We start from the raw sequence: 15,295 nt of genomic DNA, 5'->3' as shown, positions 1-15,295 counted from the left end.
AATATATAGTCCGGCGGTGCCCAGGTATTTGAAAAAAAAAAAAAAAAGTTTGAGGGAGGAAGGCATGCTCAAACCCGAATCCTTGAGGCAAAAGTGAAAAAAAGCGTGATGACTTAACTAAAAAGTAAATTAGGTCAAACATCAATCCCGCAGTCAAGTTTGTTTGGTTTTGTTTCACCAAGATGTTCTTCCCCATAAAAAATGGGGGTGTCCATATGAAAGCAATTGTCTGATATGACGGTTTCTACCACATAAATCAAAAGCTGATTGCTTTCTGGATGTTCTGGCGTGAAAGCCAAGAACACACACCGTTTCAATTTAGTTTAACTTTATTTATACTAAAAAGCCGAACAAACAGGCAACATAGCGAAATAGCGCGAATCTTATAAAAGTCGATGTAAATAAATCTAGACGCGACGTGAGTTCGCAAATCCTTGATATTATGATTTAGACGGTATATAAAAAGGTCTAAGAAATAGTAACCCCCCCCCTCGAGAAGTTTGGCGAAAAAAGCCTTTGCCAGACATATATAAAATGTGCACACACATTTTGCCTTTTATATATATAGATAGACTAGCGAGGGTAACCCGGCGTTGCCCGGGTGTTTGGAGGTGTGTGTGGAAACTCCAGGGGGTGGGGGTAAAAAAAAAAAAGAAAAAAAGTAAGTATGAGGATCGAACCCGAACCGTTGAGGCAAAGTTGTAAATTGAAGTGTGAAAAAAAACAAAAACGTGCAACGTTAACCATTGCCCACCGTGACATGCTTACGGAAACACGTTTGAATTTATTTAATTACTTGGATTTAGCAGGTGCTCGTTTTAATGAGTTAATGAGGTCAAGTTTGACTGCGGGATTTCATTTACTGCTGAACGCTTTTTTCCCCCCAAGATCTTATAGGAAAAAGACTAATCCACATGCGGCGAGCGATAAATATTGAATATTTATCCTCCCGAAATCGAGCAAATTAAATAGACAGGCGAGCTTCGTTGTTAACTGTGAGATATTACGATTTATATGTGATATAAAAAGTTTTAAAAAGTTGTGAAGCGACCGACCGCTTCTCTGAAAGAAGCCTTTTGTAGACACACAGAAAAAGCGAACACACATGCATACATTTTTGCTTTTATATTTATAGATGTTAAAAAAAAATTGAGTCTCAACTAAAAACGAATGTTAATTATTCATTAGTAACAGATTACTACATCATTATAAGGGCTAGGACAACAGCATATTCTTTTCATTGTTTTGACTCTCGAGTGTGTATCCATTGATATCTTATATGCTTTTATATAGAGTGATGTGAATCCTCGTTGATTTACTGTATCTGTCGGATATATACTTGAGAGTCAAAACAATGAAAAGAATATGCTGTTGTCATAGACCTAATCATTACATACATTTACTTTCATGATCCAGTGAACGGTCTTCACTGCAGTTAGTTTCCCTGAATCCATGCAGTTACCTCCCCTACTTTCATAAAAACTATTGTTAATTTTTTTTTTATTCAAATAAAACTTTGATTTTTTCCAAAGCAATTTTCATAATTTTCTAGTTTATCATTTTTCATAATTTTTCAACATGTTATTAATTCTGACATAAATTTTTAGTTGAAATTGAATTTTTAGAAAAAAAAAAAGAAAAAAAAAGAAAAGAAATCACATTATGATACAGAAACAGACAAAAATGCAATTTGATAAATTTTTCTTGATTTACTATGAACAGAAATCTAGTTATGCTATGAAGCAATAAAACGATTCAATGCAATGAATTAAATTTTATAGGAATAACCAAAGTTGCACAGATCCCTCATAATTATTGCTTGAAATCTGCATTTTTAGCCATACACTATGGAGTTTACTCAACATCAGATCTTTCTTTGACAAGAGAATAATCCAAGTTGTCCTCAATTGCTGAAACCACTACAAATAATTCCCCCCACTCTTTATCTGTGCCTAAACCTAAACGTAGATTCCATGAACAAAGCTTTTTTATTAGAACTGCACGCCTGTGGAATTGTCTTCCGTTTTCCTGCTTTCTGGCTGACTACAATATGATTGTCTTCAAGTCTAACGTAAATAAGTTCTTGATGAGCCGTTCCATATAAGTTAACAAATTTAACAAATTTTCATTACTAATGATTATTATATTGTCCAATTTCTACTGTACACTCTTTAACCCTTATCCTTGCGTGGCCTCTTGGCCTTGATAATGAGTTGATACCTATGAAAAAAAAAAAAAAAAAGAAAAAGTCCAATGTGAACAAGTTCTAATTGAATCGTCCCCCTAAGTAATCCAAGTTTCAAAATTCCCACTGTTTACTATGCTAAAATCACAATGACTAATGTATACCTATTAACCCTTATCCTCGAGTGACCTCTGGGCCTTGATAAGTGGTGACACCCTTGTTAAAAAAAAAAATACAAAAAACAATTACTGTACAGCTAAACAAAATATTAATGCAGATATGCTCCAGGAGTCGATCCTAGGACCTTTATTATTACTAATATTTATAAATGATCTCCCTGATAAAATTGTGCCCGAGATGGGTATATTTGCTGATAACACCACACTCTGATAGATATGAGGGAAAAACGAATGTACACATATTCAAGGCAATAACAAAAAGCCAAGAAAACGGGCTTTAACCTGTAGTGGAAGGATGTCGGAAGTGAATGGTAACATTTAATGCTGCTAAGACTAAGCTTCTTTCCTTTGACAATTACAAAAACCGGTACTCCTGCATAATTTGACCTGAATTCTTGTGAATTCCCGTCAAGCATGGATCGGGTGAGACTAGGAATCATCGGTGTCAGCTGAACGTTGTTCAAATGTTGAAACACTAACTTGACTTTTTATTTCATTTATTTAATTTTTTTTTTTTCTGTTATGCTTTTAATAATTTTTAAGGTGATGTTAAGGGGAGGGGGGGGACTATTTTCTTATTAGTTACCTTTTTTTTTTTAAATTTCTGGGAGTTTGATTAGCTAATGAAAAAGTGCTATCTAAATGGAAGCAAACGACATTCGAATTGGAAGAAAGTGACTAAAAAAAAAAATTAAAGACTAAAATAAACTTCATCAAATCTCCACAATCACAACGTACTGTACTTGCAATAATCCTTAACCCTGAGTGGCTTCCGGGCCCTGATAAGTGGTGACCTCCATGTAAACAAAATAAAAAAATAAAATAAACATTTTCATTTTGGAAGGTAGGTTTTTTTTTTGTTATTTTTGATTATTTGCATTTGTATTTTTTTTTTTCCGTTTTTTTTTTGTTTTTTTTTTATTAGTCTGCATCTATTAGGATACTTGGCTGACACCGATGATTGCTGGTCTCACCTGATCCATGCTTGATAGGAATTCGGGTCAAATTATGCAAGAGTACCCAAAAACCTTCTCATCGAATGCCATGAGAAATAACACCCTACCTGAGAGCCTACCTTTCAAGCTCTTCAGCCTAACATTCAAAGGCAACATTAATTAAAACAAAAACGTTGGGGACATTGCAAAGGCTATTGCAAAGAAGGTGGGTTCCCTCTACTGTGCTAGAAAATTACACGCACCAGAGAGCATCCTATAATAAAAACCAGATCTGCCTATGCATGGAGTATTGTTAACACATCTGAGCTAGTCTCACTCTTGAAAGCATAAAAAAAGCATTAAAAAAAATAAAAAAAAAAAAGTCTCAAATCTAATGGGTTTCGCACTGCGAGTTAAGCTCCAACCTCTGTCCCATTGTTGCATTCCTCTGCTCATTTTACAAGTACTTTAATGGAATGTGCTCTGATGAACTTCTAGTACTTGCGTCCCCCTCGACGTACATACTCCTGACTACACTGATGAGCAGCAAAATCTCACCCCTTCACTATTGAGGTCCCTAAATGCTGGAAAAACCTACTCTAATAGTTGCTTCCCATGGACTGCAATACTTTGGAATTCCCTTCCAGTTTCCCTGACTGTACTAAAATGCAAAAGTTTAAATGTATTGTGAATAAGCATCTTGCTATTCAACTCTCCACACAGTCCCCTATTAGACACAATCACAAATAGCAGCCACTTAATGTTCCAAGTCGTAATATGCCTTGTTTGGAGTGAAAAGAAATATAGCACACATTTTCGAATTTGCAACAAACTTTGAACCATCACAACTTGATGGTTAATTCAGTTATTAAAATAAATTTGGTATCCAAAAACTTTGGATTTGGAATTCTATTTTACATGCTGGGACCTTACGTCGGAAGTGATTAAGTTAGCTTGTGTGAATTTTGACAAGAGTCACAGTGAGTGCATGTTAAACCAGACCTGTAAAGCAGGATCGTTTTCATAGTTCAATGAAAAAAAAAAACAAATCAAAAAATAAAACAAAAACCAAAAAATCTAAAATCATTATTTATTTAAATTATCCTATTTACAGGAACTCCTGACAATCACAACACGAAAGGAGTAACCCTTTCTCAACAGTGTCATCCCCAAAAAGTTCCACAACTATTTACTCTTCTTCAGCCTCCTCAAACTCTTCATCATCAGCTGGAATTCCAAGTTCAGCATCTGTCCATTTGCTTGGCTCTGGATAAGTGAAATGACCCTACAAAAAAAAAAAAAAAAAAAAAAAAAATATATAATAATAATACGCAGTGGCATTTCAAGTTATTATATACTTAATCACGTTCCACACACATTTAAAATAAAAGATCATAAGCGATATATAATACATGTGACTGGAGACTGGGAATTTGATATTCCTTAAACACTTCCTCCTTCACGGGAAACTGGTTCAACCCGCCTAGAGTTAATGCCGCTGGCTGGCTGTAAGGTATGAAAATCTTACTTTAGCCATTTTAAAATGAATTGTTCCAAAATCTAATATCTTCCAAACAACTAATATAGTTTCATTTTAAACATTTCAAAGAGGGACATTTTTATTGAATTGTATTTATCTGGCACTTATTTTTGATGTAAAAAGAATATTGTTTTAAAAAGAAATTGTTACAAATTAAAAGTTTTTATTTAAAGAATAATTATCTGACAAAATGAATGAAATAAAAGTCATTTTTCTTAATAGTAAAAATCCTGTGAGACATTTGTTGATTTAAAAGGATTACTATTAAAACGTAAAATTATGCACATTGAAATGAAAACACTATGGAATTTCCGGCATGGAAGTCGGAGGAGGGGGGATCCACTAGGCTCTTTCTCTCATTATATATGAGTAAACATAATAGAAATATTCGGATGGAAACTTATTTTATGCTTATGTTTTGGCCAGACTATTGTTCTCATCTCTAGTGTTGTTTGAGCAAGGTTTTGGTCGATGAAGCCTTGCATAAATAAAGATGAGAAGAATAGTCCAATCAAAACAAGTAAAACAAACAATAAAAACGATTATATTGATAAGAAAAGTAGAAATGAACTTTTTTCCACTAAGTCTCTAAAAAAAATTTAAAAAAAAAAACAATTTGACACTGACAAAAGTAAAAATTATTGACCGGTGAAGGGGAGATAATTGCTCTTGTCTTGTTTAATATATCCACCAAAATTGAATTATTCAAAATGATTTTCTGCTTCACTTTATTATAAAAAGAAAAAAATTAAGATATAAAAATTTTTTAAGTCTATGGAACTGAAATATTTTTCATAGAATTATATTCACGTAAAGAATAATTGAAAGGTGAATTTGGAACGCTAAAGCTTACACAATTGAAAAAAATAGCCTCAAGTTCAGTCTAATTTGGATCATTTTTTTTCAAATTCATACAAATTTCACCATGAGGACAAGTAGATAATTTTTTCCCCTGAAATGCGTTGGTTTAAAAGATCACCAATGTAAACAAGCACTGAAAAAGTAAAAGCATTTTCATGTCATTTTTTTTTTTCAAGATGATATCGAATTTTGCCTAATGATCCAGATTAAAAATTGCTTCCATTATGATTAATTTTCTATAAGATATAACTTTTGTAAGAACTTTTTCATTTTTTGTTTGAAGCCTACATTTTTAGTTATACATTTTAAAATTGTTTTTTTGTCTAATAGCATGCAAGATTACAAATTTGTCTAATTCCCAACAAATTTGGAACAGACATATTCCGTTAGCTAATTTGAGCAACCAAAATAAATTTGGTGCCATTGTTTATAACTGGCAAAGGTTTATGTGTCCGCATGAAAGGTTTTAGTAGTGATGGGACGATTCCACTATTTTTCCGAATTTTGTACTAAATTACAGATCCCGATTCTTTATAAATATCCGAATATTTAACAAGGTTATTTATTCCCGATTACCGTAAAAATAGTTAAATGTGCAAAAATAGAAGTTAAATGTGCAAATATTTTCTCACGTGTAACAATAGTCCTGTGGGAGGAGGATCTTTAGATTTTACTTTTACTAGTTGTTTAAAATCAATATTTTTCAATCATTATCAACAGTGGAAGATCTTGCTTAACATAAAACAAGTGAAGCATACATGGTCCTCCATGAGTGCACAGTGAACGAGGCATAAAAAAAATGACTAAGTTCAGCATTTGACCCCCCCCTCCTCCTCCCATTTAGCCCCAAAAGTCCTCAGGGAACGTCAAATCCTGATGAAAATGAACAAACGGAGCAGTTTTAGGCCTTAACATATGTAAATTTGGAGATTTGAGTTATACACCGGGCAAAAAAAAAAAAAAAAAAAAAAAAAATGATTAAGTCCATCATTTCCCCCCCCCCACCCCACCCCAGCCATTTAGTCCTAAAAGTCCCCAAGGCCTTAACATATTCAAATTGGAGTTCAGCACCATGCAAAATTGCTAAATAGACATACACAATTTTAGCCATTTTAACCCTAAAGGGGCAACCAGAGTTTTCCTCGGAAAATCCGCTCTGTTACTTTTTTTTTTTTTTTACTCATATCATGTTTAATGTTTGTGCTAAATTTTTTAAAATTCCAAGGCGTAGTTATTGAGAAAAGTGTGCACAGACGAACAGACAAGGATGAATTTATAGGTCCATCCTCCTTTTATTGGGGGACCAAAAATACAATTAAAAGTTGTTTTTGGCATCGAGAAATAGGCACAAATTTTACTGATTCCATTGCTGATTCCAATACACCTAAAAGTTCTGATTTTTCCGATTCTTGATTCATCGTCCCAACACTTGTTTTTAGAGTTGATGAAAAATTTTTTAGTTTGAGTGATAAATATTGCTTGTGAAAATTAAATCTATAAATTTGATATTAAAAGTTTAACAAACGCACTTTTTGATGTTTAAGTGATTAAACATAAAATGTTTATTTCAGTTAAAGAAAAACTTCTGCAGTTTATGGGCCATGCCAAAATATACACTCAAAGTTAAAACTGTTGCAATGGAGACAGGAAACCTTTGCATTTAAATAGGGTTAAAAGATTGTTTCTTTTTTTTATTTAATTCAGAATTTTGATTTTTTTTTTCTTTAGTATATTTGTTTTGTACTTTGTATAATTTACTTGGTTCCACGTGAGAGCAGCTTGCAAAAATTTTAAATAAAAAATAATTTGAGGCTATTTTGTTTTTATCTACATCTAAGGGTTGATTTAACGATTCAGTTACAATTAAATAAATATTAGTTAAGCAAATTCCAAATTTTTTTTTTTTTTTTAAATGAAAAATATCAGCACACCAAGTAAGAAAGAAGAAAAAAAAAAGGTAATTCTTGTTTTTATAACAGATATTTAAGCTTGTCACTGACTATTAAAAAAATTAGAAGATTGACTGAATTAAACACCAAAGACTCATAAAGAGAATATTTTTCTTGATCACTTATTAATGAGAACATTACAATATCTAAAAAATAAGGGACCTTTACGATGTAATTATTTATGAAGGACAATAAATACAGTAGTGATGAGACGATTCCAATACCCCCCCCCCCGTTTAATTCCGGTACAATTATTGATTCCGATTATAAATTTCTAAATATTTCATTATAAGGAGCTTATTTTTCCCCATTACCATAAAAATAAATGTTAAATGTGCAGATATTTTCTTGAACGTAAAAAAAAAAAAAAAAAAACATTCGTGAGAGATGATCTATCAATTTTAGTTTTACTGGGATTTTAAAAATCAATAGACATTTTACCAAACCAAAATCAGGCCAAGGTCAAATCTGTTCATTAGATGCTTTTTTCTTTTCTTTTTTTACACAGGCAACACCACTTATAAAGGCCAATAGACCACTCGAGGATACGGGTTAAAGAGTGTACAGTAGAAATTGGACAATATAGTAATCAATTCGGTAAATTTGTTAACTTATATGGAACGGCTCATCAAGAACTTGTTTACGTTAGACTTGAAGACAACCATATTGTAGTCAGCTGGAAAGCAGGAAAACGGAAGACAATTCCACAGGCGTGCAGTTCTAAGAAAGAAGCTTTGTTCATGGAATCTACGTTTAGGTTTAGGCACAGGTAAAGAGTGGGGGGAATTATTGATAGTGTTTACAGCTAGACGAGTGTTTCTTGTGAAAGTTTGGCGAGGGGGAACCATAGGTTGAATTTCAGTCGAACACTTTCCATGAAAATAACGATAAAGCAGAGACAAACTCGCAACATCTCTTCTGTGAGATAGAGGTTGCAGCGAAGAGAAAAGGACATCTACTACGGGGCTACAAAGTCTATTTTGAACTTTATCAAGGCAGGAAAGTCCTTTCTAGCAGCTCCTGCCCATATGTGGCAACAGTATTCCATCCTAGGACGTACCTGGCTCTTATATAGATAGAGAATTGCATCAGCAGTGAGATATCTACTGGATCGATAGAAAGATCCCACCATTTTTCCAGCGGCCTTGGCAACAGATTTGATGCACGTGTTCCATTTAAGATCAGGAGTAATGGTCAAGCCCAGAAGCTTGCACTTCAATTAATTGATTTCGGTTAATGGAGGAGTAGTCCTTCATGACTGATAAAATTTTTATTTGTAACTATTTAGCATGCCCCTTTTTGGGGAGCTGAATCTTCCCCACATTAAAAACCGACCTTGTGTCTAACTGCCCTCATGGAGAGGCAAGTAAACAAACCAAAATTTAAAAAAAAAAGCCAATTAAAAGAACCATTTTTCGCATCGAAATAGGCACAAATTTTTCTGATACCGCCTAAACTTCCGATTAATCGTTGCAACACTAAAAGTACAGTTGATGAAAAATTGTGAAAATTCATTTAATAGTTTTGTTTTTATGAAATAAATTCAACTTTTAGTCAGATGAAAAAAAAAAATCACTGCTATTATGATATTCAAGGGCGATAATTCATTTTTTCACGTTTTAAAAAAAAAAAAAAGTTGATTTCTCTCTAGAAAGTTTGAATTATCTCCCTTGACTTTCAACCATAATGCGAACAATGGATAGAAAAAAATAATGAACATAATCAGAAACAAAGAAAAACGAATAAAACCGCAGTATCACACTTACCACTATATGATCAAATTCATGATATAATTTATAAAGCATCCAATACCACAAAGTGAATCCGAGAACATTTGCAATGGCTAATGAAGACTTGCTTGTTAATTTGGGTGTTTCTCGATAGCTGAAACTGAAAAGTAAAAAAAACATTTAATAAATAATTAATAATCTTCTCTACTATTACATAAAAGGAACTGTCTGAGTTTGTTCCTTATGAACTCAAAAACAGCTGGGCCGATTTTTACAAAATTTCACACGAGGGTACGTGATGTGTTCTTCGATAGGTTTCGTGTCGGAATGTTTTCGATGATAACTTTACGGTCAATTAGCACAACTCTTCTTATTAAGGTGTCAATAAGTCGAATGTTTTTGTAAAAATAAAAATATGCTAATGCATTTTTGGTACTGCGTTACTTTTAAATAGTTTTTTTCAGATTAAAATTCAAACGTTATAATTGAAAAGTGATCCCCCCCACGTTAAAGGTCATTAAATAAACTTTTTAAAAAATTAAAAAAATCCTGCAAATATGAAAGTTAAGTCTGTTATCGACGATAATACGCAGAAGAAAACATGAAAATAAATTAATTTTCCTGTAGGGGGTAAAGATCGTTCTCATTCAGGTCTGAGGAAGGGAAGCTTGTTCAGGTCCAAACTTTTTTTTTTTTTGAATATGAAATCGTTCTGTAACGAGTAAGTACGTCATGTAGACTTTTCTGTATTTTCTTGAATTTTAATTGCCGCTATAAGTGCAATTCTAGCAGTGTCAGAAACTGTCATTAAAAATTTTTTTATTTTTATTATTTTTATTTTTTTATTTTTTAATTAAAGGAGCAAAGACCAAATTTTTAAAAATAACACGTTTAATATCAAATTATGCAATATTTGCTTTTTTTTTTTTTTTTTTAAATCAGTTTCCTTTAAAAAAGATTTGAAGAAAATCAACAAAATTTTACTTCGATTATGAAAAATATATATAAATTCAAAAACATCATTTACCTATAAAAAAAATACTATTCAATGGGTACTTCCATTCTTCATTAAGAATTTATCCATATTTATATTTTAAATTCCATGTATTTTTTAAATAAAAGAATTTTTTTAAACAACTACTTGAAAAAGTCGCATTATGTAAGCATTTTTACGGTGTTAGCGAAACAGTGTTGGTCCTTGTTTAGAACTACGGATGCACAGAAGGAGGTAAAAACCACACGTTCGCGTTAGCCATCTAGTCTTGTGCGTGAAGAAATATGTGTTCCCATAGGTGAAAAATAGTCAAATTTTACTTATAAGTTTCTGCCTTAAAAAAAAAAAAAAATTGAAAAAAAAGAAAAATTAAATAAAATAAAAAAGTAAACCGAATATAATATTTTAGACAAACGTTTTTTTTTTTTAATTCACCCCCCCCCCATTTTGAAATGTCTATTAAAATGAAAATAATTTTCTCACCTCAAATTTATATATCACAAATTGAAGATAAAATAAATAAATAAAATAAGCTAATTTAAAACAAAAAAGAATAGTTATTTGCAAATTTACCTGTAAAGTCCAAAGTTTAAAACCTTTTTATTTTTAAAAACCATGTTGAATTTTTTTTTAAGTGAAACCTTAGAATCTTCTCAAACTGCACAGAAAGTTTTGTTTAATTACAACACTTATTTCTATTTCATTCAATGTTTTTTTTTTAGATATTAAAAAAAAAAAAAAATTCACTCCATAAAGAAGTAATATTAAAGCAAAAACTCATGTATTTCTTTGAGAAAAGAAAAAAAAAAAAGAAAAAAATTCCGACTGTTTTAAGGCAAAAACTTATAAGTAAAATCATCTATGGAGACACATATTTCTTCACGCACAACACGAACGTGTGGTTTTTACTTCCTTCTGTCCATCCATATTTCAAAACAAGAACACTACTTCCTGCATTTCACTAACACGTAACAATGCTTATGTAATGGTGTTTTTTTTTCAAACAGTTGCTTAAGAAAATTCTTTTATTTAAAAAATACATAGAATTTAAAATATAAATATGGATGAATTCTTAACAATGAAGAATGGAAGTACCCATTGAATAGTATTTTTTTATACGTAAGTGATTTCTTTGAATTTATATATACACATTTATTGAAGCAAGTTAAAAGTTGTTGATTTTCTTCAAATCGTTTTTAAAGAAAACTGATTTAAAAAAAAACATTACATAATTTGCTATTAAACCTGTTTTTTTTTAATTTGGTCTTTGCTCCTTTAATTGAAAAAAAAAAAAAAAAAAAATTAGAGTTTGAATTACATTTTTCAAGTAGTTATAAGCTTGGAAAGATAGGTCGAATTATTCAATTTTTTTCACGCTTTTTTAATGTTGGTTTCTGACACTGCTACTGATACACTTGGTGTATCAGAAGTGGCCATTACAAATGCATGATAAGAACTTTAATAATTCAACTTTCTTTGTAAGCTTATAACTACTTGAAAAATGTCATTCAAACCCTAATTTTTTTTATCAATTAAAGGAGCAAAGACCAAATTTTAAAACAATAACTGGTTTAATAGCAAATTATGTAATATGCTTTTTTAAATCGGTTTTCTTTAAAAAGATTTAAAGAAAATCAACGGAATTTTACTTAGATTATAAAAAATATATATAAATTAAAAAAATATCACTTACCTATAAAAAGTAATATTCAATGAGTACTTCCATTCTTCATTGTAAAGAATTTATCCATATTTATATTTTATATTCTATGTATTTTTTAAATAAAATACTTTTTTTTAAGCACGTATTAAAAAAAAACGCTGTGATCAGATGTTTCTCACAGTTGAAATAAAGGGAGAAAACTGTCTGATTTTCTTCATGTTAAATCTTTGGTGGCGCTAAGTGTCACAATTAATGTCTCTTTATTGCATGCTGTAAGCCAAAATTAGTATTTTGAGGCCACTGTAGTTAATAAACTGAACACATTCACTTAATAGTTTTTTGCCGTTTAAAAAACAAACCCACTTTACCGATTTTTTTTTCTTAATGAAATACATAAGTTTTTGATTAATATATTTTATTTCTACTTTATCGAGTGAATTTTTTTTTAATATCTAAAAAAAGAAAACATTGAATGAAATAGAAAAAAATTGTCGTCAGCATCCAAGAAAAAAAAAATCAACGTGGTTTTAAAAAAACAAAAAAAAAACACTTTGGACTTTACAGGTAAATTTCTAAAAAACACTTCTTTTTTTGTTTTAAATTAGAATATTTTATTTATTGATCTTTTATCTTGAATTTGTGATATATAAAACTTTGGTGCGTAAGTTAATTATTTAAATTTTAATAGACATTTTAAAATGGGGGTGAATTTAAAAAAAAAAAAAAAAAAAAAAAAAAAAAAAAAAAAAAAAAAAAAAAAAAAAAAAAACGTTTGTCTAAAATATTATATTCGGTTTATTGGAAAGAGCATAAAATTTCACTTTGACCCTGAAAATATCGTAAAAAATTGAACCAATAGAAAAATTTTGATAGATTTTTATAGTTTAAAAATTGAAAACAATTAACTCGTAAAATTCAATTGATTTCATTACGTAAAAAACATGGCTGCATGAACGCGCGTAGGCACTTTGTAAACACTGTTTTTTAAAAAAATAAAAAGAAATAATATTTCTACTATTTTTTGGTGCTAGTGCACTTACTGATCCGCGCTATTTTTTAAATCGTATTCCCAAGTTTAAAGTTTTATGTTTTTTTATTCAATTGTAAGGTTAAAGTATAGAATAGGTACAAAACACCCTCTCCATGTTAAGAATGGCTTTTTTGAATAATAACGTTATTATTTCAGCACGGATCAATAAGTGCACTGCACTAGTCCCTATTTTTTTTAAACTTAGTTTATTTTGGAATTATATTCCATCCACTTTAAAAAGAGAAATGGCGAGTTTTTTAGATTTTATTCGGAGTTTCGTGTTAGGGGTGTAAAAATTCCCCCAAAATTCTGATACACCTAGTGTAATTCTGACTATGCACCTTTCTGACATTGGGTTGAATATGTGTGTACATTTATATTTTTTTCTGATCATGTCCATGATAGAGCGTAGTGTCGTCAGTAAACGTAACCTTATTTACTTGTCTCCCCACGAGGGCAGAGGCAGACACCAAGGTAGTTTTTTTTTTTTTAATGTTTAGGTAGGATCAAAACTAAAAATTTTCTCAGTCGTGAAGGATTTCTCCTCCACTAACAGAGAACAAAAAATTGAACTGTAGCATCAGAGCAGATACTACACTTCGAGTTATTTTTGGTATTTTTTTTAGATTAGGTCGACCTCCACAATTTTCTCTAAATGGTTTTCGACTATGCTGACTACGAAAATTGCATTGAAATTTTGCAGAAATAATTAGTTATCGAGATATAAATGTTGTATTATGCATTGTATTCTTTGGCGGCCATCTTTTTTTACGCGCGTGTAATGTCAGTCATAGAGGAGTAGATTTGTTTGGGGCGCACGCGCGTAAAAAAAATGGCCGCCAAAGAATACAATGCATAATACAACTTTTTATATCTCGATAACTACTTGCTTCTGCAAAATTTTAATGCGATTTTCGTATTCAGCATAGTCGAAAATTTATAAAAGTCGTCATTTAAAAGGAAAGTGTTGAGGTGGACCTAATCTGAAAACTTACCTATTTTTTAGGGGGGGGGGTGTATTACTGTACACAGATTCGAAAAAGTTGTCAAAAAACAAATATATAACAAATGTTATCAAAGGGAAGATAAGTTACTTTTCTATCCAACTGGATATATTTTTCGTGTTTTTATTCAATGTAACATGTTTATTCAGTTCGAAAAGCATACAGTGTTTACCGATGTATTGGAAAATTCAAAATGGCGGCCGACACTCTCTTTAACACGGTAAGTTCAGGAAAAGATGTTATAAATAATAAACTAGACAAAATACTGTAAGAAATTCGCTCATTATATGTTACTGTGACATAAGTTGACATATATTCGGTATTTTTTTTTATAGTATTTTGTCTAGTTTATTATTTATAACACCTTTTCCCAAACTTACCATGTTAAAGAGAGTGTTGGGCGCCATTTTGAATTTTCCAATACATCAGTAAACACTGCATGTTTTTCGAGCTGAATAAACATGTTACATTGAATAAAAACACAAAAAATATATCCAGTTTGGTAGAAAAGTAACTTATCTTGCCTTTGATAACATTTGTTATATATTTGTTTTTTGACAACTTTTTCGAATCTATGTGTACAGTAATACAAACCCTTTATTTATTTTTTTTATTATTATTCACTCTAAAAGTTTACAACCAAAACAGAAATCCCGAAGGCCAAGAATCTTACGCGCACATGCTAAACAATTTGATGAATGGAAATTACATTGCTTGTTGAACATAAAATTATTATGGTTCCGAAGTTAATTTTCACACGTCTCCTATGTGATATATATATATATATAAAATAAACTCCTGGCAGACATATAAAATGTACAATATCAACGGAGAGTGTCATTTTGTTTTTGTTATCACGTCGTTAGAGGTCAAATCAAACATGACGGACGTAGTTTTATGAAGGAAATTCAATTAAATAGGTCAAACCTCCATTTTTGAAAATTATATAAATCTATCTAAAAACTTACGGTGCATCTCCTCCGTGCCTTACTGGTTGTTTCGAAATTAAAGGACGAGTTCTCATTGCCGCTATTCCAAAATAGCGGAGAGAACGGAGTGCAGCCGCCATTTTCCCAACTGGACTTGAGATCACGTTTCTCAACGTGAAGTCTTAACGAGATTTCGTGAGGTTTTATTTTTATTTATCTTGACGTAATTTTTTTAATTAATATTTTCATTAATAGTACATAAAAAAAATGATTCTATTAAAGAAAATCGTGTAAAT

At 31.0% G+C, this 15,295-nt stretch overlaps 1 protein-coding gene across 1 annotated transcript; it reads right to left on the bottom strand.

Moving 5' to 3' along the window:
* Positions 1–4,375: 4,375 nt before the first annotated feature.
* LOC145248213 (NADH dehydrogenase [ubiquinone] 1 beta subcomplex subunit 2, mitochondrial-like) lies at positions 4,376–15,193 on the bottom strand. Its single transcript, XM_080110078.1, has 3 exons — positions 15,039–15,193; positions 9,416–9,539; positions 4,376–4,584 (listed from the first exon to the last, which is right to left on the bottom strand). The coding sequence occupies exons 1-3, from the start codon at positions 15,137–15,139 to the stop codon at positions 4,489–4,491; spliced, it is 321 nt and encodes a 106-aa protein (XP_079966204.1). The 5' UTR covers positions 15,140–15,193; the 3' UTR covers positions 4,376–4,488.
* Positions 15,194–15,295: the final 102 nt, after the last annotated feature.

Source organism: Euprymna scolopes, chromosome 26 (genome assembly GCF_053919585.1).
Source record: "Euprymna scolopes isolate OS-2025 chromosome 26, ASM5391958v1, whole genome shotgun sequence".
Taxonomy (NCBI): Eukaryota; Metazoa; Mollusca; class Cephalopoda; order Sepiida; family Sepiolidae; genus Euprymna; species Euprymna scolopes.
Note: the sequence above shows the minus strand (reverse complement) of the source record. Positions and strands in the feature narration are given on the sequence as shown.